Raw genomic sequence first — 25,456 nt, forward strand, 5'->3', positions numbered from 1 at the left:
GGTCCTTTATTCCTAGACTCAAGGGCCTCCTTGAATAACAATCGCTCACATTTGAAGAAGAACATGTATTGAAGAGGTTGCTAATTAATCTAGCATCACGTTACATCGTGGAAAATAAGATTTCCCCCTTTAAAATGGCAACTTGCCCCTTTACAAAAACCAAACAGAGAGAAGAGGCAGAGAGGGCCTCTGTCCCTACCGTGAGTGACAGAGCCATGCAGACGAACGTGAACTTCTTGATGTGGGCTGCCGTGACTGTGTTACTCGTGCTCACCAGTTTGTTGCTGGGGTTATTCTGGGGAAAGAAAACCACAGTCATGAATGGGCCCGGCTTATCCTTGGCTGAACCCACCAGGGGATCTTGAAGAGCATCTTGCTTTTGTTTTGTCTGATGTGTCTGAATTAGAGGTTTCAAGTGACAGTTTGCCAGGCGGCTGTCATGTTGAGTGTCTCTCGGGCAGCTGTCAGGTGCCTGCACAGGATCATTAATAACTGAGTGAATTCTCGACTCAACACCCTACCCTGCAGCATCGTCCAACTCAGTCACCTCCCCTAGGCCTGGGCAGCCCACCTCGCCCAGTCCTGAAGCTTCAGCTCTGAAGCCTGCTCCTGCCCCATGCACCCCACTTCTGGTCTCAGCAGACCCTGTATCTGGCCACCATGGGCATCCCCCTAAATGCCATGGCCCTGCTCAGGGGCCTCCAGGGCTCCTCTCCTCCCTACTAAATGGACTGTAAATCCCACTGGGTATTCAAGGCCTTGTGCAATCTGACACAGACTCACCTTCCAGCTGTGACTTCTCTACCTCTAGCCCAAATGGGGCTTCCTGCTCTTCCCCTGACACACCTGGGGCTTTTGTTCCTCCTGCCATTGAATCCTGATTTTCAAAAACATCCCTCTTTCGAAGGCCCATCATCTTCACAGCCCATCTGTTCCCTAAAGCCTCTCTGACCTTGGACCTCCAAGCTGGGCCCTACCTCCTGTAAAGCCCGATGACCCTGGAGCTCTCTGAGGGCCGGCATCACGTCCTGTCATGCGTCCAACCCCGGTGAGGCTGTGCTTGCTGAGATAACGCCCTGCGTGTCTCCCCTAGAAGCACTCAGCACAACATCTGAGTAGAAGAGACACCCCAAGAGCATCTGTTGCATTGGATTTCAAGCAGGACTGCGGGGGGCTCAGATGTCCCCCAGTTTAGCAGTCAAAGGGGCCTGCCGAGGCTCTCCAGTTGCAATGCTAAGCGTGCTTCTCACCTCCGCAAAATGAGGGTCTGGCCCCCGGACCACAAAAACTGGCAGAGAAAAATAACCCTGGCCTCATTATGGACCTAATTAGTCCCAGAGCCGACTCACAAAAACAAACCCTGAACACTTGGCTCCGCATCCAGCCTCGTGAAACACACACCCACAGCTACTACAGGATCCACTTGGAAAAGAGCTTGTGATTTTCCTTTACTGGGAGGCTAAGGTCATTTCTCAAATCCCTGCCACCACCAGGACCAACCTCTGAATGAGTATACGTTTTCTTAATTCTAGTCTCTAAAACATATCTGTTTTCTAGACTGCTCTGTGGCAAAGTACAAGTCCCAGTGGTTGGAGACCTCCATCTCCGTTCACCCTGGATCTGTTAGAGGACCGCTCTCTGTAAGAGCAGTGCCCTGCTGGGTACGATGAGAAGGAGGCCTATGTTGGAAAGAATTAGGGAACCTCAGCAAAACACACCTGCTGCCATGGGGACAGCAACGTACCACAGCTCCTTCAGGGGCACTGTGATTTGCAAAATGGCACATATTCACATGAAGATCGTTGGAATAAACCAGCAGGTATCATTAGATTAGCACTGGCGTTTCCGTTTGTTTGCCCAGTTGGCTCAGAAGCATCATTTTTTGCAGATAACTGAACATTAGAGAGAATCTGCACTAGTGGAAACCTCTCTCAGCTCATACTTAGCTTGAACTCCCAGAAGGTATGTGAGAAATTTTAAATCTCTGATTCTGGAGCCCACAAAGCAGCTAAGGATTTCAACTGTCAATGCAGCAAATTCTGGAAGTCCACATGGAGGTGCCTAAGATTTTGGTGAATAGACGGTATTCACATAAATGGCTGGCGTGGCTCGCTGGAATGCTTGGAAACAATGGGCGAGGTTTTAAAAGGATTTGGAGTAACTTGAAGTTCTGGCTAGAGGTATGCTCGTTAAAGGAATTTCTTTTATAGCTCCTAGCCTCTGTGATCAAGAATAAAACAATGTTTTTGTTGGATGCTCTTACTGAAACCATACACTGTTGTATTGTTACATTTTATGATTTCAAGGTGGCCAGAAATAATCTCAGATGAGACCTAGGCAGCCAGAAGGTTCTAACACTTCAGCACTTGCCCTTCTCATCAGTTTCATCAGATGATCACCTTATTCATCAGGAGCTAGAAGTGAAATTTAGCAAAAAGACATAGATTCATGCTGGTTTTCTAGGATTTACTTCTATACACACGTGCCTTGAAATGAAAACAATGATTTCTATCTATAGACTGAATTAAACCCACTCAAACACAGTGTCTGCTCTCTCCAGCAAGTGACTCATGCCTTCTGAGTCCACTCTCAGAGGCCTATGAAGCAGGAACCAAAAGCATTTCTTGGGAGATCTCTGCATCCTGATGCTGCAACAGAATATTCCCAGTAGGTGACAGGTCCTAACTCACAGTCCAGTAGGTGAGGGGTCCTAACCAATGGTCCACTGAGGAAATTCCACACTCAGTACAGGGTTTGGGGCCTACTGCCCATTAGCTTAGGCAGGGAAATCCCTCACTGGTTTTCAGGTGGGCTACCCTTCCCATGTGATCCTCTATCTCTAGGGAAACAGAGGATGCAAGTGACAGAGACAGGGAAGAGTGGCCTGGGCGCTGGCAGTGGAAGAACGTCCTGGTGGGGAAGTGGGAGCAGGCTGTGTGTGGGGTGGATGTGTGTCTGTGTTTGCACAAGCACATGCCCTAACAGGGAAACTGCCAGGGAACTGCAGGAGCAGAGGAGGAGGAGGGCAGATGGGTGATACTCCAGACTTGATCCTCTGTCTCCATCTCACACTTTCAGAGATGCTTGGGGGGATGCCCTCGGGCCAGGCTGTAAGGTGTGGTGGGGGAGAGGGGGTCCCCCAGTCCCTGCTCCACAGGCCTCGCCCCTCCCAGAACCCACAAACAGTCTCAGGGGGGCATTCTGGAAGCTGGTGGCCATGTGAAGAAAGGAGGGAAGCCCGCAGCCTGTGGCCTAGCCTTGTTGTGTGGCTTCCCAGGGCTTCCTGTGCCCAGGAGAGGTTAGGCCAGTGGTGGGGGAAGGCGGGAGGGGCCAGCATTACCCAGGGTCCAGTGCCAAGCTGCCCATTCTGCCAGAGTTGAGCGCTGTGGCTAGGAGGTTTCCTTTCCTCACTTCACAGGCTCTGGCTGGGATAAGACAGCGTGATGCCGGCAGTGGCTGCTAGTTCTGCAGACGTTCAAGGCACAACAGGCGCCCTTCACGGTAAGAAGTGGCAGCCTGGTGCCTCTTTCCAACGTATCATTTCAAAACACTGTAGACTATTTTTGGAGTATGTTTCACCAGCCGTTTGTTTTAGAGTATTAATAAAAGTCTATAGGTTTAAATCATAACGCTATAAAATAGACTTTTATTGAATGACAGCAGGACGGTGCTGACTGGGTCACAAGTTACAGGGCAGAAGGGGTTATGTGACTCTTGTGGCTGGGGAGACACAGCAGCTGTCAACAGAGGCTTTCCACTGGAATACGTCTGCCACATCAAAACACTGGACCCAGGTCTTGCCTACGGCCAGCTTGAGCACGCAGGTAGGCCAGCCCACAGAAGGAGAGCCACATCCCCATGAAGCCAGGAGCACGGCTTCCTGCCTACACCTCAGTCATCTGGTAGGGGGTCAACAAAGTATTCGTTTAAAGAAACAAACCACAGAAATAAAATTCCATACATTGATTTTGGCGGAAGTTTTTTTTTCCTTTCGCAAACAAATCATTTCTTAATGAGAATAACCTGAAAGTAACTACAGACGCTCACTTTGGAAGAGCGTCGTGGGATCAGCGTCAAGGCAAGCTTCCACTTGCCCCTGTTATTTTCTGAGGAAAATATTCCTTCAACGCCCCCAACGTCACATTAACCTTACAAAGGGAAGCAGGACTGAGCAGCAACAAAGTGTCCCTCGTCAGAGAGCCCTGTCTATCAAGCAGTCATTTCAAAAGCGTGTTTCAGACACGACACCGCACTGGTTCTCACCTTGTCGAAAGCAGGATAGACAGCACGGATCTCCGTCAACCAGCCGTATGGCATGTGACCCACGGGGTACGTGGCTGTCAAAATCGCCACGGCCTGCAACAGGAAGAGGTGGCAGAGTTAGCAGGCTATCAGCAGAAAGCCCTCCAGGAGCTACAGTAGGTGACAAAGCACGCCGGCTCAGGTGCAGCCACTGAGGACAGAGCCCTCCACACTGGGGGACACACATCAGGAGGCACAGGCCAGCCCGGGACGGGGGGAACTGACAGCAAACTGGACTCCTAGGGGCTGGCACTCCGCCGCATCCCTGGGAGTGGAACGAGCCAGCCAACAAACTGGACGTGAAACAACGGGGACGCGTCATGTTTTACGCGGATGCAACGAGAAACAGGTGCAGACCACTGGCTGGGAAGCCAAAATTCCTTTTATTTTTTCTCTCTCTTTTTTTTTCTTTTTGAGGGAGACCAGAGTTTTATTATTATTCAAATCAGTCTCCCCGGGCACTGGGGTCAGAGATGAAATCACAGGAAGTCAGAGCTGTCTTCTTGTGCTCAGTCAGTTCCTGGGTGGGGGCTACAAGCTCAGATGAGCCAGTTGATTGATCTGTGTGGTGCCAGCTGATCCATCAAGTGCAGGGTCTGCAAAGTAAGCACTGATCTTTGGAGCAGCTTAGGGAGGGTCAGAATGTTGTAGCCTCCGGCTGCATGACCCCTAAAGCATAATTTCTAATCTTGTGGCTAATGTTAGTTCTACAAAGGCAATCTAGTCCCCAGGCAAGAAGGAGGTCTGCTTTGCTCTTACCATCTTTGTTTAAACTATAAACTATAAGTTTCTCCCAAAGTTAGTTCGGCCTATGCCCAGGAAAGAACAAGGATAGCTGGGAGGTTAGAAGCAAGATGGAGTCAGTTAAGTCAGATCTCTTTCACTGTCTCAGTCATATTTTTGCAAAGACAGTTTCAATCCTTCCCTTCGGGTTTTATTACACCTTAATCTTAAAAGTGTAGGCTATGAAGATGGGAAAAGACCATCCACTGCTCTGAGACGCCAAGATTTCAACCCAGGTCCACCCGACTCCAGAATCTTTGCTCATTCCATTGAGCCACACAGAACCCTCTAGTCTAGCCCTATTTATTCTGGATTCTCAAAATGAAATTGCGAGCCTTCCCTGCTCTCCGGAGGGTCTCTTCCTTGGGATCCACCTCTAAGCCTCCACTCCATCCTTCAGGGATGCTGACATTTTGCGTGGTTGTTGATGGCTCTGTGCTACTCTCCTTCCAACCCAACTCACTCCCAGTCTGTTTGGTCAGTAAGGCCCAATTTAGATTTTTAATTTAAGAAAATTAAATACACATTTTGTGCAGAAAGCTATCAATGTGTTTCCATGAAAATATGAGTTTCTGATCAGACATGGTAGCTCATGCCTATAATTCCAGCACTTTGGGAGGCTGAGGTTGGAGAATTGCTTGAGCCAAGGAGTTCGAGACCAGCCTGGACAACAAAGCGAGACATCGTCTCTACAAAAGAAAATATTAGTTGGGCATGGTGGCTCAGGAGGCTGAGGTGGGAGGACTGCTTTAGCCCAGGAGATCGAGGCTGCAGTGAGCTATGATCGTGTCACCACTGCACTCCTACCTGGGTGACAAAGCAAGACCCTGCCTCTTAAAGGAGAAAAATACAATGACAGTTCCTTCCCTATGTGAATGAAAAGGAAGAAAAGTGAAAACAAAGCATCTAAACCTACATCCCGGCAGTGTTCAACTCTCTGCCTAGCCTGTGAAGGAGGGAAGCGAGCTTCATCTGTTTTAATTAACGAAACGGCAATGCCCAGAGGTTCCAGGAACATGAGGCAAGTCCCCAGCAGTGTGACGAAAGTGTGGTGTGGCGTGGTGTGCTAGAACAAAAAGGAGCGTTGGGATCGGGCAGACCTGAATCCAAACCTTCACCTCATCGCTCCCCAGCTGTGCAAAGCACCACGTCTCCCACAGCTCCCCTTCTTGCTCCTCTGGTGGAACAGTAAGAATAATATCCATCCCACAGGGTTATCGGGGAGTCAAGGAAATGTACAGAAATGCCTGGCACATGAGCAGATGACCAATAAATGCCAGCACTGCACCTCACATGCTGTTCCTATATGCCATCGAGGGCGATTTTCAAATGGTTCTAACGTACATTTGTCCTTTTTCTTTTGTTAAAGGGGAGGACGGCATTCTAGCACACAGGTGGCGGGGGTCCCATACTTTTTATAAGAAACTTGAACTGAAGTATCCAAGAACAAAAACTGTGTGTTACTGTAGCCACCCAAGATGACGCTCAAGACTCAAAAAACAAAATCCAGGAACACACTGAAGCAAGAGAAAGTGTTCTGCTTTGGATTTATGTGCTTCTCTTTCCAGGACAACATGAGCAGCTTCCCAGGACATGGAAACTGGCAGGGACTCTGGCTGGAGACATGCTGACAGTGCAGTCAGGGCTCCGGACCGCTCCCCGCAAGGCAGCCCCTGGACAGGGGGCCCTCGTGGGCAGCCATCAGGCTTCCTCGGGAGCAGCAGTTCCAGAGTTGGAATGAATTCTCCAGAGGGCAGTGGAGGAGGAAGCCAATGAAGTAATTCTATTTGTTCAAACCCAACTTGAAAGAGGGAAAAATGAGTCAACTCTTTCTTTGGAGTGGCTGCCAGTTTCCAGAGAAAGTCTGTTCAACCATCTGAGGTGGGCAGGCCAGGCGGGTGTGGTGGTGACGGGTGGGGTGGCACATGCATGACGATGAAGGGCAGGTGAGGGCAGGCTGGGTCGACACAGAGGCAGTGGCCCTGCAGCCGCTGGGTGCGTCCCACTCGGCTGCCACATAGCATGCTCCATTGTCCTCTGCCACCATGGTGAAGAGGCCAGTGCTGACTCCGTGGACATGGAAAACGGAGTAGGAGTCAGAAAACCTGGATTCTAACACTAGCCCAGCTTCCAGTGAGTTCTGTGTCTTTAACCTTTTCTTTCTGTGCCTCAGTTCCTCATATGAATAGCAAGAAGGATGTATGACATGCACGACAGGTTTTCTCCCATAATCATAAAAATATACAATTACACGATTATACGTCACTGAACGAGATCTTTATGGTTTCCTAGGGTGACTGTCATGTAATTTAAAATTGGAGAATTACTTGAGCTCTCAAGAAGAACTGGAAATCAGTTTCAGCACCCCCTGCCCCACCAAGCTGATTATAAGCCCCACATCCCCAAAGCATGGCCTACCTCTGTGGCTGCAGAACTGCCACCAAGGTCCCGGGAAACAAACAGGTTGACAATAGGCCGACTGATTCTCTGTGTGGCCAGAATTAGAGCCAAAGGCCACCAGAAGCTCAGCATCTTTCTTATTGTTGCATCGCCCTGCATTAAGAAATGAAGATAAAAGTTACCTAAACTCTAGAAGTAGAATGGAAAAAACGATTCAGAATCAAAGCATTTCCTTCATATGTTAATCACGAGCCAATTCATTATACTTGAAAGTCATATAAGGAAAAGTGTCTGTAGACAAGCCAAGTTGAATTAAAATAAAATGTTCAGTCTTAATAGAAATTAACTGAGACAGCTGGCAAGCTGCTGTGAAATTAAAACACACACTGATTTTAATGGATCCCAACCACTCTTTTCCATACTGGGACTCAGGGAATCTCTGACCAAGGTAGAACCCACATCTAGGGCCTGAGAAACAGGTTTGAAATTAAGTCTTTGTTAATCTCATCAAATGGGCTGGCTAGAAGCTATGTCAGGAAGAGGTAACTCTTAGAAATAAAAAAGTTATTATAATTTATTTTGGAATCAGCTCACAAAAATGTGCCTAATTATTTTGGCAGTGTAGAAATTGACTACAGAGGTTCTTATTCTCGGAGCTCTCACAGACGTCAGGTAAACTGTTCAAAAGCATAACCAAAATAAAGGCATGTAAAGAACAAGGGATTTCTAAGACTTCTGCGGCAAAGGTGTGGGGTATCTTTAAAGCCTGGCTTTCATTATGCAATTTTGGTTTTGATTGTTCACAAGGGTGAGAATTACATCACAGAACCATCGTGGCCACTTTATTTCCTTTTGCTGGTGGCTAAATGTTAAGAGACAGATTGTTACCATCAAGACCAATTTGTGGTTGGCCTAGTGATGGGGTAACTAGATAGGATTTCACTGAAAGCCTGACCTTGGATGGAGGTAAGTGGTCAAAACAATTACTGCTTGATAGGACAAAGTAATGTGTGGCCCAAGTGGGGATCAGGGTAAGGTGAGGGGATGAATTTAGGGCTGTAGATGCCTTACAGCTAAATGCAGACGAACCGAATGATGTCTCAAACCTATGGGAAGGGAAAATTAGCACACACAGAAATCAGATACGGTTTATTCTTACAACAAACAGAATGCTTTGGTCACCTCTCTCAGATTCTCTATCTCACTCCTACTTGTTTCTTATTCAACTTTCAGGGCACAGCAAGATCAACCTCCTCCAAGGAGGCATCTTACAGGACATCACTACGATCCTTCTCCCAGTGTTAATGGCTCCTAAATCCTCATGCAGGTGATGTGCTGTCTCAGATGACTGTTTAATTGTTGCTCCTGTATTGTTCTGACCTGCCAAATGGGGTATGATGCTGCTTGAGGGTAGAGACCATATCTCAAAATTTTCTGTGTTGTCCTATGGTACCTAATGTTGTACTCAGTCCCCAGGAGGTACCTGAATAAGGGACTGGGATTGGCCATTGAAGAAAGTATAAACAAAGCCTGGATCCCTGCTATAAAATTAAACATAGTGAAATGTAAACTCAAAGGTAACGTGGGCCCTGAAACCTTTGTTGACTGCAGAATAACTTAAAAGAGCAAGAGAAACCACGAATGTTGTATCTATTCCTTGGCCACAGATTCTCTGTGCCTCTGTCTCCTTCTGTGGGATAAGGAGACTGGACAGTGACATCTCAGATCACATCCATCTGTTTGAGTTCATTAATTCTCCAACTGTCTTTCCCGGCAGACAGCTAGCACTTGGCCTCTGGGTATAACATCCTCGCTAATTTCTTGTTTTGACGTCACTGATTTCTCATTTTCTACAGAGTAGAACACAGTTTTATTCTACTCCGAGTCTCAGACAGACCGCGGTTGGGTTGGCAGACGTACCCCCAGCTCCGGGCCACTTCTGTCGGGGATGATGTCGTGGATGTTCTTGTAGTAGCCCAGGCACAGGGTGGTGCAGCGCACAAGCGCGCCCATGTACAAGGAGAGGATGGGGATGAGCAGGGGCTCCCGGCATTCCAGGTGACTGTGAAGCAAAATGGCTACAAAAACAACCTGAGAGAAGGGAGAATGGGAACAGGTCAGCGGGGAGAAGCGGGAACTGATCGACAGAAGCACAGGGCCACGCTCTAGAACCTGAGACAGACCTCTGAGCAAAGATCTTGACTTTTAGGCAAACAGGCGAAAACTGGATGATGGCCTAGTGTCGCTCTCATGTTAACTCAGGTGCAGGTGTCTGCAGTTCACTGGAGGGACACACTGATCATTCTGTTATACCCACCATGAAAATTCTTTCAAGCAACTACAAACATCTTTCAAGGCATCGTTTTTAAGGTTATTGCTTAAAAAACAATCTCTGCAATATGTCTTCACAAATCCCTTGGCAATGATTGACTGGAACATGTAACTTAAAATAATGACAGCACAGAAAAGCACTGCATGTTTGCACCAAACCGAGAGATTTTTTGTACTATTGTGTGAAACCCATTAACTTAGTAAAATTAAACAAAAACAAAACAGAACAAAACAAAAACACCCCTTGAGAATTGCCACTGAAATTGGAGGCATTATAAATAATTTCCATTTTACCATTGGTTATTGGTGATTACTTGCTATTTATGCCAAGGTGGTATTTCAAAGTACTGTGCATGGAATCTATTTACTCATTACCAACTTAATGTAGCTTTTCCCTCTCGACGCTGGACACTCAGGTGTGTATGTAACACACACCAGAGAACTAGGCTACATTTAACAAAGAAAAAACCAGAAATGATCAATGATGTATACAGGAAAACAGACATTAATGTTTACAGGATCGAAGGCACTAAAAATGGGCTGGGTGCCATAGCTCATACCTGTGATCTCAGTGCTTTGGGAGGCTGAGGCTGGAGGATTGCTGGAGGCCAGCAGTTCCAGACCGGCCTGGGCAACATAGTGAGACTCCATCTCTATAAAAGATTTTTTAAAATGAGCCAGGTGTGGTGGTGCACACCTGTAGTCCTAGCTATTTTGGAAGCTGAGGTGGGAGATTCACTTGAGCTCAGGAGTTTCAGGTTACAGTGAGTTTTAATTGTGCCACTGCACTCCAGCCTGGGTAACAGTGAGACTCTACCTCAAAAACGAGTCACTGAAAATGCTGCCAAAAAACACCAACAGTGATAATTATAAAACAACTTACATTAACATTTAAAATACTAACCTATAAAAGTAGAATAGGTTGAAATAACTAGAGTCAGGAGAGAATGAAATTACAATACTGTTTATATCTCTATTCAATGGTACAGTCTCTAAAGCAAGCTTCACAATGTATTAACTTCCCTGTCCTGCAAAAATCAGAGAATCAGCCCAGCTTTTGTCTAGAGTCCTCCTGGGATCCAGTCATTCCAAAGACCTCACAAGCATACTGAGAACAAAGGTAGGACAACGCCTGTTCCTGAGCTACATCAACCTTAATGGCCAAGTATCAATGGAAAAAACAAGCTGAAGCACGTAAAAACCAGGACTGCAGCGGTGGGAGGGCCGGTGGGAAGGAGTGTGTGACTGAGGAGGGGGTAGTCAACAGAGAGAAGATCAGGGAAGCTGCCTGCTGCGTTTAATGGCAGGAAAGTCATTGGTAAGAACCATCTAGGTGGACTGATGGGGGTGGAAGTCAGCCTCAAGTAGGTAGAGAATGAAAGGGAAGTGAAAAAGTGAGTAGAAGCCACCCTCCCAGGAAGTTTGGCTATAAAGTGATAAGAGAAGTATAGCTGAAGAGTTAGGTGAAATACACAGGAAGCTTCTTGTTGCTGTGTTAACATGGCAGAGATCTGAACACGACAGGACAAGTGAAACGATGCATGAGAAAGCAGGGAACAGGTTCCTGAGAAAGCAGCACAGGCCAGGACCCAGAGGAGTGGCCCTGGATGGGGGGAGGGACACCTCACCTCGTCCCCTACAATGAGAAGAGAATGGGGAGGATGCAGGGCCCGAAGGTAAGTGTGTAGGTTTGTTGGCTGGAAGGTGATGAATTTGGTTGCTGCAACTGACTCTGTGAGGTGGGAAATCAGGTTATAAGTTGGGAGGGGAGAGGCAGAGAAACACCCTCTGAAATAGTTCCTACAGAGTCAGCAGAGGTGAGGGGAAGACTGTGCATTTACAGTTTGATCAGTTTGTTCCACGGTGTAACCTTTTGCAGAAGCACCACAGAAGTGGAGGAAGATGCGTAACACAGGGTTGGTTCAGAGGAATTTTCTCGGAAGGCTGAGATGAAAAGGCAGGAGATAAGGGAATTTACAGGAATGCAGGGGATGTACACATTATGATCTGACCAGTCTTGGAATGTCAGCTGACCTTGAAAGGCAAGGGCTGATGGTAGCAGAGGAGTTACAGGATGGAAAGTCTGAAGACGGCAAACAACCTTGAGATTTCTCACCTTGATATCAAGCAAGCTAAGAAGGTCCATATGACCAGGGAATAAAACAAAAACAGCAACATGTTTTCACAAATCCCTTGGCAGTGACTGACTGGAACATATAACTGTTAAAATAATGACGGCACAGAAAAGCACTGCATGTTTGCACCAAACCAAGAGGTTTTTTGTACTATTGTGTGAAACCCATTAACTTAGTAAAACTTGAGAACAAAACAAAACAAAACAAAATCCCCTCCTCGAGAATTGCCATTGAAATTTGAGGCATTATAAATGATTTCCATTTTATGACTGGTGATTGGTGATTATGTGCTATTTATGCCAAGGTGGTATTTCAAAGTACTTTGCATGGAATCTATTTACTCATTACCAACTTAGGTATGTTTTCATACCTAACAAATGTTTTCAGGTAATAAGCGGAAGCCTGAGGGTAAAACACTTTAAAAAGAGAATTTATTCCCCTAGCCAAATTGTGGTAGGAACTCAAGCAACAAGGTTTAAAATAACTACTCCACCAGGCACAGCCTGAAGCCAGATGGCATCTGAACTTGGCTTCCACGCTCCCACTAACCAGATCTGTTTATTCTGAACTTGCAGGCCTTCCCTCAACAGGCAAGGGCCAGGATCAGGTTTAAAACAGAGGAGGAAAATGGCTGTAGGTGTATTGGCAAAGTCTTTTTCAGAGATATGCTTTTCTTCTTCTGTCCTTGGATGGCTACTATGTTTATTTCAGGCAAAGTTAAGGGTTTTTTTTTTTTTTTTTTTTTTGCCTTTAAAAAAACACACATCTACAAATGTGTGCTCACAAATGCTCACCAACTTGCTGATGCCAGTGTTTGAAATGAGAGAGGCTTACTGAATTTCAAATGAAGTGATTAGAGTGAATAAGGCAGAGTCTAGTTCATCTCCCAGAGGATACAGATAGTAAGACTGGGACAGAATTCTCTACTCACTCTTAAGAAACTTAACGAAGACATATCAAAGAATGACGGTTGCTAGTATTGCTAGTATTTACACACACACACACACACACACAAATGTGTTAGTAGAAATCCATTTAAACTACTTATAATAGTGATCCACGGAGTAAACATAATTAATCTGGAAATTACTGGTCTTTATACTAACAGTTCAGCGGTAGATTATTTCAAGAAGGTGGCTAAGAGATCAGGGTGTGCAAGAAAGGAAAAATGTATGGAAATGTTCATAGAATAGAAATGAGACTGGGCGCGGTGGCTCACGCCTGTAATCCCAGCACTTTGGGAGGCTGAGGTGGGCAGATCACCTAAGGTCAGGAGTTTGAGACCAACCTGGCCCACATGGAGAAGCCCTGTCTCTACTAAAAATACAAAAATTAGCTGGGCATGGTGGCAGGTGCCTATAATCCCAGCTACTCAGGAGGCTGAGGCAGCTACTCAGGAGGCTGAGGCAGGAGAATCACTTGAACCTGGGAAGTGGAGGTTGCAGTGAGCTGAGATCATGCCATTTGACAAGAGCGAAACTCTGTTTCAAAAAAAAAAAGAAAGAAATGAGAATTTGGAAGGGCATGTAGAGATATAGTCTAACCTCCTCCTCTATGAAGAAATCATTCTCCCAAATCCCTGACTGTAGGAACTTAGTCTAACTTATAAATCATAGGAATTCAATCTAATTTTCCACTAAAATTGTTCATGCGTTATCCTTGGTAGAAGAAGAAAGGACAGAAAGCCAGGGCTGAGTGCCAGGGCTCAGAGAATTGGACCCAACAGAGAGTGGGATGTAGGCCTTCTTCTCAGACAGCGTGGAAAGGTAGCTGAATCAACTTCCTGGTTCTTTCTACATGTGGGGAAGTGACCTGTGAATGGCAGCCCTGCATGGTAACAACAGAGGATTATAAGAACATTTAAGAATAATTCCTAAGAGCCCTCTCTCTAGAACAGAGTGACAGACTTCATAGTGTTAAGCCACGTAGAGGGTACCCAGGCAAATGCACAGTGACCCTAAGACATGCCAAAAGGTACTAGACATGACTTTAGAGTCATCTCACATGCATGCTCTTTAAAAATAAAGGTCAAAACCCCTGTATTTGAATTTAAATTCTTACAACTGGTATTCTAGCAAGATTATACATACTTTTATTACAGCGAGTTTCCTTTTCTCACTCATTTAACAAATATTTATTGAGGTCCCTATGTGATATAACAGTGCTGGCAAAACCAGGTCGAATGCAGAATGTACTGCACAGTGAATGAATGTAAATCACACATCAGTTACACATGCCAGAAGGGGACTCTGAGGAGCTCTGATTGACACACAGACCATATTTACCTGAGCTATGACATCCGAGATTGAGGCACATCCCACCAGGAAACTGTATTTGTGTTTTAAGAGAATGCCAGCATGGGTCCATGCCTGCCAGAAAGAAAAGAATTTGGCATGAGATACACCTTCAGGATTATGCTGTTTCTGGTTGATGCGATTTACTGGACATTCCTGAAATACACTTTATAGCCCCTCAAAGCCTTAGTGCCAAGGTCTGATAAATCTTTGGTTGGTAAAATTACTGCAACTTGATCTGATGGCTGGCTCCACGTTAGAGTTTTCCAGTGGAGTGAAGCACTGCACGCAGGTATTTATTTAGCACCAATTGCATGTAGACTAGTGTGCTATTAGGTTTGTATGCCTGGCAGGAAAGCTGAAGGAATACCAAGAATGGAGGAAACGCAATCTCTCTCTCTCTCAAGCATCGCAGTCCCAAAGCAGCATCCTTCCCATGTGATGCATGTCATCGCGAGGGCTCTCATTTGGGTCTGAGTTATTACAGTCATTACCGGCGCTCACGGACTGATTAGGGTCTACTGTTTTCTTGCCTTCAAGTTTGGGCAGGATCTGACCTGACACTTTGGGAGATGAGGAGGAAGGTGCTATGAGGGGAGCAGATGAAAAGCCCAGGGAACAGCAGGTCTGGAGAAGGTTTCAAGTTCACGACGGGCTCTGTTTAAGGCTCATTCTTCTTACCTTCAAGGTTGATTTGGACTGACACAGAAATGACATTTCATCTGAGTTACGCACAATGCGACAAGCAGGGTCTATTCCTCAGGTCCCTGTCAAGACTTAGCAGAGCAACAGCTAATTCCCTGCCCATCTGCAAATCCCGGCTGTGGGCTGGCTTTGTTGTCTGACAGCCACCATATAATAAGCTTCCTGGCTTTAAACATTCTCTCTCCAACCAAATACATCAGCACCATGCTGCCAGGGGTGAGGGGTTGGGGAGGGAGGAGTTGATCTGCTCCTTATAAATGTTCATTATTTTCCTTTTTATTAGCCATCTCGTGCTGTTATGCCAGGGTTTTTGGGGGAACTTACAGAAGAAACATGGAAGAAAAGGGTACCAATTACAAACGCTCTGGTGTTCTGTTTGATTTCAGAAAGTCTCTTATGGCAAATAAATATAGCTGAAGGGACATGGACTACCAGGTCCTCAAGAATCTGCAATTCACTTTCACTAACAGTCCTGAGTTCCTGGAATTCACTGTATAACTGTAATTCTTCTATGTGTGTACAGTCCCACTTCCAACAGAGCTTGGAGGACAGACCTCAGAGCAACAGCATGGACCTGGCCAGGAAGCTGGGCTTCGACTCTTTAGGGATGTCAGAAAGGCCACTTCCTTCAGTTCTCTAACTGGGCTACCACCAAGGGCTAGTTCAGGCACTGCAGGGAAGCCAGTTATGCACTTACACCATGCATCTAACTGCATATAAACTTGAGGTGGGGGTGGTAAAAAACTATACAGACTAACATATTTTTAAGTCTCCTTCCAAGAATAATTCAAAATGGAGCCAAAGGAAAGGGTTTACTTTCCAGCACTGGACCTTATTGGAAAACATATACATGTATCTATTTTTTTCCTTTTTGCTAAGTCTTTTTTATATCTATAAGGCAGTAGAAGAGAATGAAAGCACTGTTTAAGCACTCCTCAGTATCATGACAAAGAATTTATGGAAGTGGGCAGCCCTGAGCTAACGGGGTAAAGCTGGTTATTAAAATAATGAATCCCTGCCAGTATGTTCAACAGATTCTTACTCTGAAACTGTGGGTGTCTGTGCCACACAAGTGGCAAGTTTATCAGAAAGTGATTCTGATCCTTTGATCCTGACTATATCAGAAAAGAACTGTGTATCTGCATCAAAATTTTCAAATGGGCTTTCCTGCCACCTACCAGAACTTGTGGCAAAATTAAATAAATTGACAAGATGGACTGGTTAAAAGTTAACAGACAACTGGAACCTGAGTAGTCTGCTGGTGGTATAGCTGCTATGAAAATCAGTCTCTGCTAATTCCTCAAGAAATTAAAAATCAAATTTCCATATGATCCAGCAATTCCACTTCTGGGTATAGACCCCAAAGAACCAAAACCAGGGACTCAGATATCTGCACACTCATGTTCATAGCAGCATTACTCACAAGAACCCAAAGGCGGAAGCAATGCAAGTGTCCATCCGCTGATGAACGGATACACAAGATGTGGCCTAGACATTCACTGGAAAGTGACTCAGCCTTAAAAAGGAAGGAAATTCTGACAACTGCGACTACATGGATAAACCCTGAAGACACGCTCAGTGAAATCAGTCAGTCACAAAAGGACAAGTGCTGTATGATTCCACTCTTTTGAGGTATCTCAAGTAGTCGAATTTGTAGAGTTACAAAGTAGAATGGAGGTTGCCCAGAGCTGGGGAGGGGGCAGATGAGGATTACTGTTGAATGAGGACAGAATCTCAGTTTTGCAAGACGAAGAGTTCTGAAGATTGGTTACACAACAATGTGAATGTAATTCTTGCCATTAAGCTGTACACACAAAAATAGCTAAAATGGTAAATTTTATATTATGCATATTTTACCACCAGCTAAAGAAAAAGAAAGAAAGCCAATGATCTTCTCTACTCACCATTGCATCCATGAAAGGAAAGGCGGCGAGGTACAGGAAGGCCCTTCTCGTCTTGCTCCCCACCGACTCGTCCACATGGTGCAGTTTATTGATAATGTAGTATCCTAAATCACTATAAGCTGCAACGGGTCGAAAGGCATATGTGGAAATATTTAGAAAAGGATATCTTTATATTCTTTTTATTTCAAAAGCTTAAAAACAATTTTAAATGTAGTATTTGTTCGTCGCAGAAAAATGAGATACGCAAATAGAAAAAAATGGTCTATAATCTCATCCCTTTACCCAGAGTGCGTCACAGCCAATGCTCTGGGTTCTAATCACCACGTTATTTTATTGTTCTGTGTTTTAACATAAAAATGAGATTGTATTACACACACTCTTTTGTAAACCATGAACATCTTTCCACGATATGCTTCTACATTTTATTTCTTTGAATTCCCTTCAATGAACTGAATTTCTTTTTGAGAGTTTGCTGAGTATCAGCTTGCCCAGTCTCCTACTGTTACACAGTTAGGTAGTTTCCACCATTTTGATACTACGAAAGAATGCTTGGTGGCTAGGTTTGAAGCTAAATGTTTACACATATTCTTAATTATTTACTAAGAGAAAATTTCTAGATGTTAATATGCCTTTCCATAAAACTTTAAAGCTAGCTTTTTCACACTTGCCAGTTCTTTTATTCCACTTTTTGGGAAGAGGGTGGCAACTTAGGGTATAGTCCTGCATGCTGGAAAATGACATTGCGGAGGTGCTTTTGTCGTCCTTCCAATATCAGAATTTGTTACCGGTGACTAGAACATAGTAGGCAGTAAGCCAGGACGGGCTGAATGAATGCATATGTGTCAGACAGGAATAGGGAAGAAGGAGAAAGGTCTCCTAATGTATTAGTCAGGAATCCTGACAGATCTTATTACCAAAGGTTAAATAAAATATTGAGCTATTTTTTTACCTCATTGATAGAGGTTTAGATTATATATAAAAATAACAGGCCAGGCAAGATGGGTGACGCCTGTAATCCTAGCACTTCAGGAGGCTGAGGTAGAAAGATTGCTTAGCCTAAGAGTTCGAGACTAGCCTGGGCAACATAGTGAGACTTGGTCTCTAGCAAAAAAAAAAATTTTAAATTAGCCAGGCATGGTGGGACATGCCGGTAGTCCCAGCTACTTGGGAGGTGGAGGCAGGAGGATTGCTTGAGCCCAGGAGTTCAAGGGTACAGTGAGTTATGATCGTGCCACTGTCCTTCACCCTGGGTGACAGAGTGAAACCCTGTCTTTATAAGAAAGAAAAGAAAAAAGGAGAGAAGAGGGGAGGGGAGGGAAGGGGAGGGAAAAAAACAAAAGGAAAGGAAAGGAAACAGGAAAGGGAAGGGAAGGAAAGGGGAAAGAGAAGAGAAGGAAAGAGAAGGAAAGGAAAGGGAAGGAAAGGAAGAGAAAGACAAGAAAATAATAATCTTCATGTTTTTCACAGTGTCTTATGAATGTTGTAACAGTAGGTGTGCCTCCAGTTTTCATTCTCTTACAACTATGGATATTAGAGGTGTGAGTAAGTGGTTTCAAGAGGTGGGAGGCTGGAATGACTACAATCTTCAGAGAGCGAGGTGGGGCAGGTCGAGGAGAGTGCAGGAGGAAAGCTCCTAGTCCTTCCAGGCAGGGTAGAGGTGAACAACCAGAAGGTCAGCTGCTAGGTGAACAAAGGTGCCAGGTGTCATGGTAGCAGGGCCATCAGAACCACTGAGGCATCAAGAAGAGAAATCCAAGAGAGGGCATGTCACGTGGCAGAAAGAAAACAGACCTGGGAAGATGGGATTAGTTATAGCAAGGGACATGGATGGAAGGAGGCAGCTGTGACGTCCCTGTCGTTTGGATCAGAAGCCGTGCAGAGATGAAAAGGGGATTAGTAGAGGTTTGACCTGGGAAGGCAGGGAGGGAGAGCTCCTGTCTGATTTTTGCAGCCAGGTAAGAACTGCATTCAGACATGAGCTAAGCTGGCTTAAACACAAAGCCAGAATGAAGATGTTACTTAATCATACAAATGGTCTACTTTGGGTGCTGAACTGTGGAAATTTTGTTCAAAGTTTATTGTTGCTGCTGCTGTTTATTTGCACATGTGTTTTCATTCAGTGAACAAATGTTCACTGTGCAGGGATCTGCAAGGAGTCCATCCTGACCTTGCCCACATTGCTGTCCCCATACCCACCTCTCAGCTGAGGCCACTGGCAATGGTAAAGGCAGCTGTGCCAGGCGAGTAGAGCAACGAACACAATGCCAAGTGCAAGAGCACGGGGCTGGCTAGGAATAGCTCATGAGCTCAAATCCCCTGGTGAAGGTTACGGTCACTATAAAACACCAGCTGAGGGGACCTGACTGCTGTGGCTGAAGCTGGGGACTATGGAATTCATGAAAGGGCAGTGTTATAAGCTGAACTATGTCCCTTCAAAATTCAGATGTTGAAATCCTAACCCCTGGCATCTCAGGATGTGACCTTATCTAGCAATAAGGTCATTGCAGATATAACTGGCTAAGATGGGGTCATACTGGAGTAGAGTGGGCTTTCAATCCAATGACCGATGTTCTTACAAAACGGACATTCAGATGCAGAGATAGATGCACACAGGGAGAACGCCATGTGAAGATGAAGGCAGAAACCGGGGTGAGTCTTCTCCAAGCCAAGGAACGCCAAAGATTGCCAGCAAACACCCAGAAGCTAGGGGGAGGCCTGGAAGACAGTCTTCCTCATCTCTCTCAGGAGCCATCCCTGCAACACCCTGACCTCAGACTTCCAGCATCCAGAACTGTGAAACGCTCAATTTCTGTTGCTTCAACCACCTGGTTTATGGTACTTTGTTAGGGCAGCCCTGGAACACGGGCACAAGTAGCTTCTGAGAGAGGGAGACAGAGGCTCATTTTCATGTTCAACTCTGGGGTGGCAGGAAGATCAGATGGGACATGTGAGTTTCAGCAGCTGAGAGCAGGGCATGCAGTCTGCTTGAAGTACCCAGAAATACAGAGATCAATATACATAAGCTTCCCCCTGCTGAGAAGAAAAAGAAACTCATCTGAGGAAGGGCAGCCCCTTTAATGATCAGGCCTAGAGATGCACTGAAGTGGGACAATGTGTGACAGCGGTCACGTCTCACTCCCACCTTGAGCTAATAATGACCTTGAAGCCACTTACTATGTGGGCTCCAGATGAACTGATGCCAAGTAGCCATAAAATGCCGTATGCTGGACACCACAGTCCATACCCTATACCGTAAATCAATGAGTATTCCCGTCAAGCGACTTCGTGTCGGCCCATTCCTTGTCCCCTTTTGCCTTTTTTCTTTTGAGATGGCGTCTCGCTCTGTCTTGCCCAGGGTGGAATGCAGTGGCGCAATCTCGGCTCACTGCAACCTCCACCCGAGTTCAAGCAATTCTCCTGTCTCAAGTAGCTGGGACTACAGACATGCGCCACCACACCTGGCTAATTTTGTGTTTTTAGTAGAGACGGGGTTTCACCACGTTGGCCAGGCTGGTCTTGAACTCCTGACCTCAGGTGATCCACCCACCTCAGCCTCCCAAAGTGCTGGGATTACAGGCGTGAGCCACCGCACCCAGCCCCTTTTGCCTTTAAAAACCTGCTTGTAACAAAGGTTGAAAGGAGCACTCCCCGAGGCCACTGGGAAGTGTGTCCCAGGTGGCGATCCTCAATCTTGGCCCAAATAAACTCTCTATATAATTTAACCTCAGTTTCTTAAATGTAGCTACTTATTACAATAGTTTAACAGAAACATCAAAAACCGTGCCTTCATGCAGAGTAACTGGGCTAAACATGTAATATTTACAGGGTCTAAGGACTGCTGGGGCGTTTGCCATCCATTCTCCTGGGGATGAGGCCAGCCCAGCTTTCTGGTTCTGTGGGAAGCTGTCCCCAAATTCTTGCCTTCTTTAGCATCCAGGGCTTGTCCTAGCTCCCTGGGTTTCAGAGTACTGTGGGACCTATGAAGCTTGAGGCTGCCTTGGCTTCTTTTAACTTCTTTTTATTTCAGTCTCTTCCTCTTTCAGCTACTCCAGGAGATACCTGACGGCCATGGGAAGAAGCTTTTCCTCCCAGGTTTTCTAACTTCATTCTACGCTTCCCCTACATGATAGAGGAGTCTGATTATAACTACAGAGGTTACTTTACCCTGGGAGCTGTGAGTAGAAAATTCCAACAACTGTTTTCACCCACTCTCTTGGGGCGACTCCCTACCTCCCATGCCCCTAAGCTATTTCCAGCTAGAGCTATTGGGGGGTGGGGGACAGGTAATTTGTTTAAAGTGCTTTGCATAGAGTCCATAATTACCAGGCTAGCTGCCTTAGCAATATTTAGCAACCTTCAGCTTCTATAAACTGACTTACCAAGACTGTTCTAAAACAGCTTGTATTCCTTATGAAGAGCAGAACATTACAAAAAAAATTAAACAAGGTTTTTGAACAGATGTAAACAAATTTTATGACACTGCAACAGCAAGAAGACAGTGACTTGACCTGTTTACACGTTGACAGTTTTGACCCTCCTAAACAAGAGACACAGAAAGTGCCCTTCAGATTCACGGGTCCACTGACCTCAGCCAGCCAGGGCCATGGGCCCTTTCTGAATCAGTGGTTCTCAAACCTGTTCCTCCAGGAGCTGTTACAAACCATAAAATGTCAACATTAACCGAAATAAGTCTAGATACATTTTTCCACATCCAATAGGCAAATTTGAGAACCATTATTCTAATTCAAATTCCCAAGTTCTCAATGTTTGAAAGTCTCACAGGTGCTGTTACTGACCCACTGTGACCAGCTTGCGAGGCTTTTCATGGGAGCAGGTAATTTCACCCCTCTGCTTCCAGGGTATTATTTCCAAGGTATGTGTGTTTATATGGCTGATAGGCCATATTTAAATCACTTCAATAAATACGTGTTGAGTGACTTGTATGCATCAGGTACTACACACACTAACACAGCTGTGAAGGGGACAGTTTCCTGCATCTGGGCTGGGATACAGACATTTAATATTACCCATCTATAATCTATACTAGGCAACACGTGTCCAGTGTTGGGGATGGGAGGCATAAATAGCACGTAGGTCTTGAAGAGATACCATAAACCCATGCACAATGTAAGTAAAGTAACTGTGAAATTTTAACGCAAGAACAAGAATTCTGTCTCACCGGCATCAAGACTTGGTGGAGTGGGGTTCAGAGTAATTTATTGCAGGAGATCTGCTTCTTTCTAGAGAACATTTCTTATTCATATTTGAATTCTCAGGATCTAGCCCAGTGTGATGATTGAATAAATGCTGAAATCCATAACCCCTAAAAGAAGTGACTGGGAGGCTGGGCGCGGTGGCTCACGCCTGTAATCCCAGCACTTTGGGAGGCCGAGGCGGGTGGATCACCTGAGGTCTGGAGTTCGAGACTAGCCTGGCCAACACAGTGAAACCCCGTCTCTACTAAAAATACAAAAATTAGCCAGGTGTGGTGGCAGGCGCCTGTAATCCCAACTATTTGGGAGGCTGAGGCAGGAGAATCACCTAAGCCTGGGAGGCAGAGGTTGCAATAACCCGAGATCACACTACTGAACTCTAGCCTGGGTGACAGAGCAAAAATAAATAAATAAATAAATAAATAAATAAATAAATAAGTAAATAAAGTGACTGGGATATACTGGTAGCAAAAATATCCCTGAGTCTTCCCTCCTACTTATATCCCCACTCTTTGTCACATGATTTGGCGGCTCCTCACACCAAAAGTCAGGGTCTGTTCCCCACCCCGCCTGTGATTTGTTTGGGTCGGCAGTGTGGGTGGGAGTGATGGTGGGCCGGTTCTGATTCCTGGCCTCAGGAAGTCATCAGGTGTACTGCTGTCCCTTCACTTGGAGCATCACCACAGCCGTGTAAAAGAGCCGTCTAAAAACACCCAGGCAAAGCTAGTGGAGGATGAGAGACTCTATGGAGGAGAGCTCAGCTGTTCCAACAGAGGCCATCGAGGTTGGCCGGATGTTTGCTAACAAGGAGCCCACCAAGGTCAGCAGAGCAACCTCCTGACCCTCAGTTGACCACAGAGGCATGAGCCTAGTCAAGTTCCAAAGATCCACCCAGCCAACCTGTAGTCTTGCAAACAAAAATAAATGCTTGTGTTTTGAGCTGCTGAGGATCGGGTGGTTTTCCACATGGCCATAAGTTGTAAGACTATACTGACACTTTCCGTTCACTCCTAGCACCCTCATTGGTTTAAATTATGGCAAATTATACTAATTTACTCTTTATAGAGCTGGTTAATAACCCATGAATAATGGAAAAGGTTTGAAAAGAGAAGTCTGGCAAACAGAACTCGGCCAGAAATTACTTCAGTGGCTCACTGGAAGGGCACAGGAACCTGCAGTTTTGTTCCCCTGAATTCTGCTGCCTACCCAGGCAGCTTCAGAACATGGCAAGGGCCTCACAGGTTACTGTTAAGAATAAACGTGGAAAGAAAGTTAAAATCCACAGCAGTGGTTTCGACATCTTCATGAATTAGGAGGTTAGGCAATACTAATTTCCATGCACACGAAATTAATTTGGACCCAAATGGGGTCAAATGCAAGGTCAGCATGCTTTCCTCCATGCACCACAACCACTGGCCTAAATGAAGGTGTGGTGATGGCAAACCCTGGGCTCTGTACTCTTGGTTTCTGTTTTGTAACTGAATCTAGCAGGACAATGCAGTTTTAAAAAATGGTGTCTATGACAGATCATGGCTGTAGTTAAGCTAAAAAAGAGATACTTGCAGCTGCTCAACAAGGGCCAAGAAATACTCCCAAGGCTTGTGCAGTCTGGGTATCTCGAGCCAGGCTATGGGTGTGCACAGAATGGACAGTAACTCTTGTCCGGTGGACCTTCTAGACTTCAACTCTCTCAGCCCAACACAATTCCAAGTGTCTGCTCTATTGGCTTATTGCACAAGGTCTGGCTGGGCGGGAAGAGTTGCTGGGCACATTCTCTGGAGCCATCTTTCCCTCGCAGTCTCCACCAAGCATTCCCACGGAAGTGTCTGAGTGGTCAGTGGAATCTACCCCAGCCTTGTCTGGGGAAATCCATTACCAAGCGCAAAGTTCTCAAAGATGGGAGAATGCCTAGCTCAATAGTGGGGTCAAGGAAAGAAAAAAAAAAAAGAAATGTAAGGAAAAATAATTCCTTAACTACAGTAAATCTAATGAAAAGGACCTAGTAAAAGGTTCTTTCCTTCTTTCCTTTACTGGGGCAAACCCAGTGAATGAGGGATGACACTACAAAAGCTTTTAGTGCTCTTTGACCTGAGCCTATTTCTTTCTTTCTTTTTTTTTTTTTTTTGAGACGGAGTCTCGCTCTGTCACCCAGGCTGGAGTGCAGTGGCCGGATCTCAGCTCACTGCAAGCTCCGCCTCCCGGGTTTATGCCATTCTCCTGCCTCAGCCTCCCGAGTAGCTGAGACTACAGGCGGCCGCCACCTCGCCCAGCTAGTTTTTGTATTTTTAGTAGAGACGGGGTTTCACCGTGTTAGCCAGGATGGTCTCGATCTCCTGACCTCGTGATCCGCCCGTCTCGGCCTCCCAAAGTGCTGGGATTACAGGCTTGAGCCACCGTGCCCGGCCTGACCTGAGCCTATTTCAATCATCCTACTGTGACCCATTAACTGATGCACAGAGGGGACACTGCGTTAGTGAAAGTGAGAAGATACATCTGCAACTGATTTTTCAGAGCTGGTAATGTCCACACTGGAAATCCCTTGTCAGTGAAGAAGATCCCCCAGGGACTGGTAAATTGTTAGTAAACAGTGAAAAGTACGAAGTGTTGAGGTTCATCCAGACTGGGGAGAAAAAGTCTAACATAGAGAACATCACGTTGGGATCACTTTAGACGGCCATAGCAAAATATTCATTATAGCGCACGGGGCAAATTCTTGACTCCATTCTATAACAAAGATAAGGAAAAATTAGACAGTGCTGTGCTGGCCGGGTGTGGTGGTTCATGCCTGTAACCCCAGCACTTTGAGGGGGGTTCAGGTAGGCAGATCACTTGAACTCAGGAATTCAAGACCAGCCTGGGCAACATGGCAAAACCCCATCTCTACAAAAAAAAAAAAAAACAAAAAAAACAAAAATTAGCCAGATGTGGTGGTGTGCACCTGTAGTCCCAGCTACTTAAAGAGGCTGAGGTGGGAGAACTGATCGAGCCCAGGAGGTCAAGGTTGTGGTGAGTTGTGATCACACCACTGCACTCCTGGCTGGGCAGCAGAGCAAGACTCTGTCTCAAAAACAAACAAACAAACAAACTGAAGAAAGTGCTGAAATGCACTTCATCCTTCAGAGACGGTTGAGAAATGACTCCATTCATGAGGCCTGTCCTAACCCCAAAAAGAAAATCTCTTCCTGCTCTATGCTCTCACATGTCAAAAATAAATGCCTTTGAAAAATTAGAAGAACTTGCTAAAAGGAAATACATTCATTAAGGTGATGGGAAACTAGCACTTAAAGAAATGTTGAAGGCAATTCAACTACTTTTGCCTGGACAAGAGACTAGAAAGAAATCAGTTTAACCTCGATGTATCTCATTTATATTCCCACTCTGAATTCAGC

The 25,456-nt window shown here is 45.6% G+C and overlaps 1 protein-coding gene across 1 annotated transcript in view; it reads right to left on the minus strand.

Annotated features, from left to right (window-relative positions):
* Positions 1-25,456, minus strand: part of ANKH (ANKH inorganic pyrophosphate transport regulator) — a 160,750-nt gene that overhangs the window by 33,323 nt on the left and 101,971 nt on the right. The window contains exons 3-8 of the mRNA XM_023218266.2: positions 16,855-16,973; positions 14,237-14,320; positions 9,406-9,576; positions 7,504-7,638; positions 4,264-4,356; positions 200-295 (exon numbers count right to left, since the gene is read on the minus strand). Of these exons, the coding sequence (XP_023074034.1) occupies positions 200-295; positions 4,264-4,356; positions 7,504-7,638; positions 9,406-9,576; positions 14,237-14,320; positions 16,855-16,973 (698 nt within the window). The remainder of the gene's footprint in view (positions 1-199; positions 296-4,263; positions 4,357-7,503; positions 7,639-9,405; positions 9,577-14,236; positions 14,321-16,854; positions 16,974-25,456) is intronic.

Source organism: Piliocolobus tephrosceles, chromosome 4 (genome assembly GCF_002776525.5).
Source record: "Piliocolobus tephrosceles isolate RC106 chromosome 4, ASM277652v3, whole genome shotgun sequence".
In the NCBI taxonomy this organism is placed as follows: domain Eukaryota; kingdom Metazoa; phylum Chordata; class Mammalia; order Primates; family Cercopithecidae; genus Piliocolobus; species Piliocolobus tephrosceles.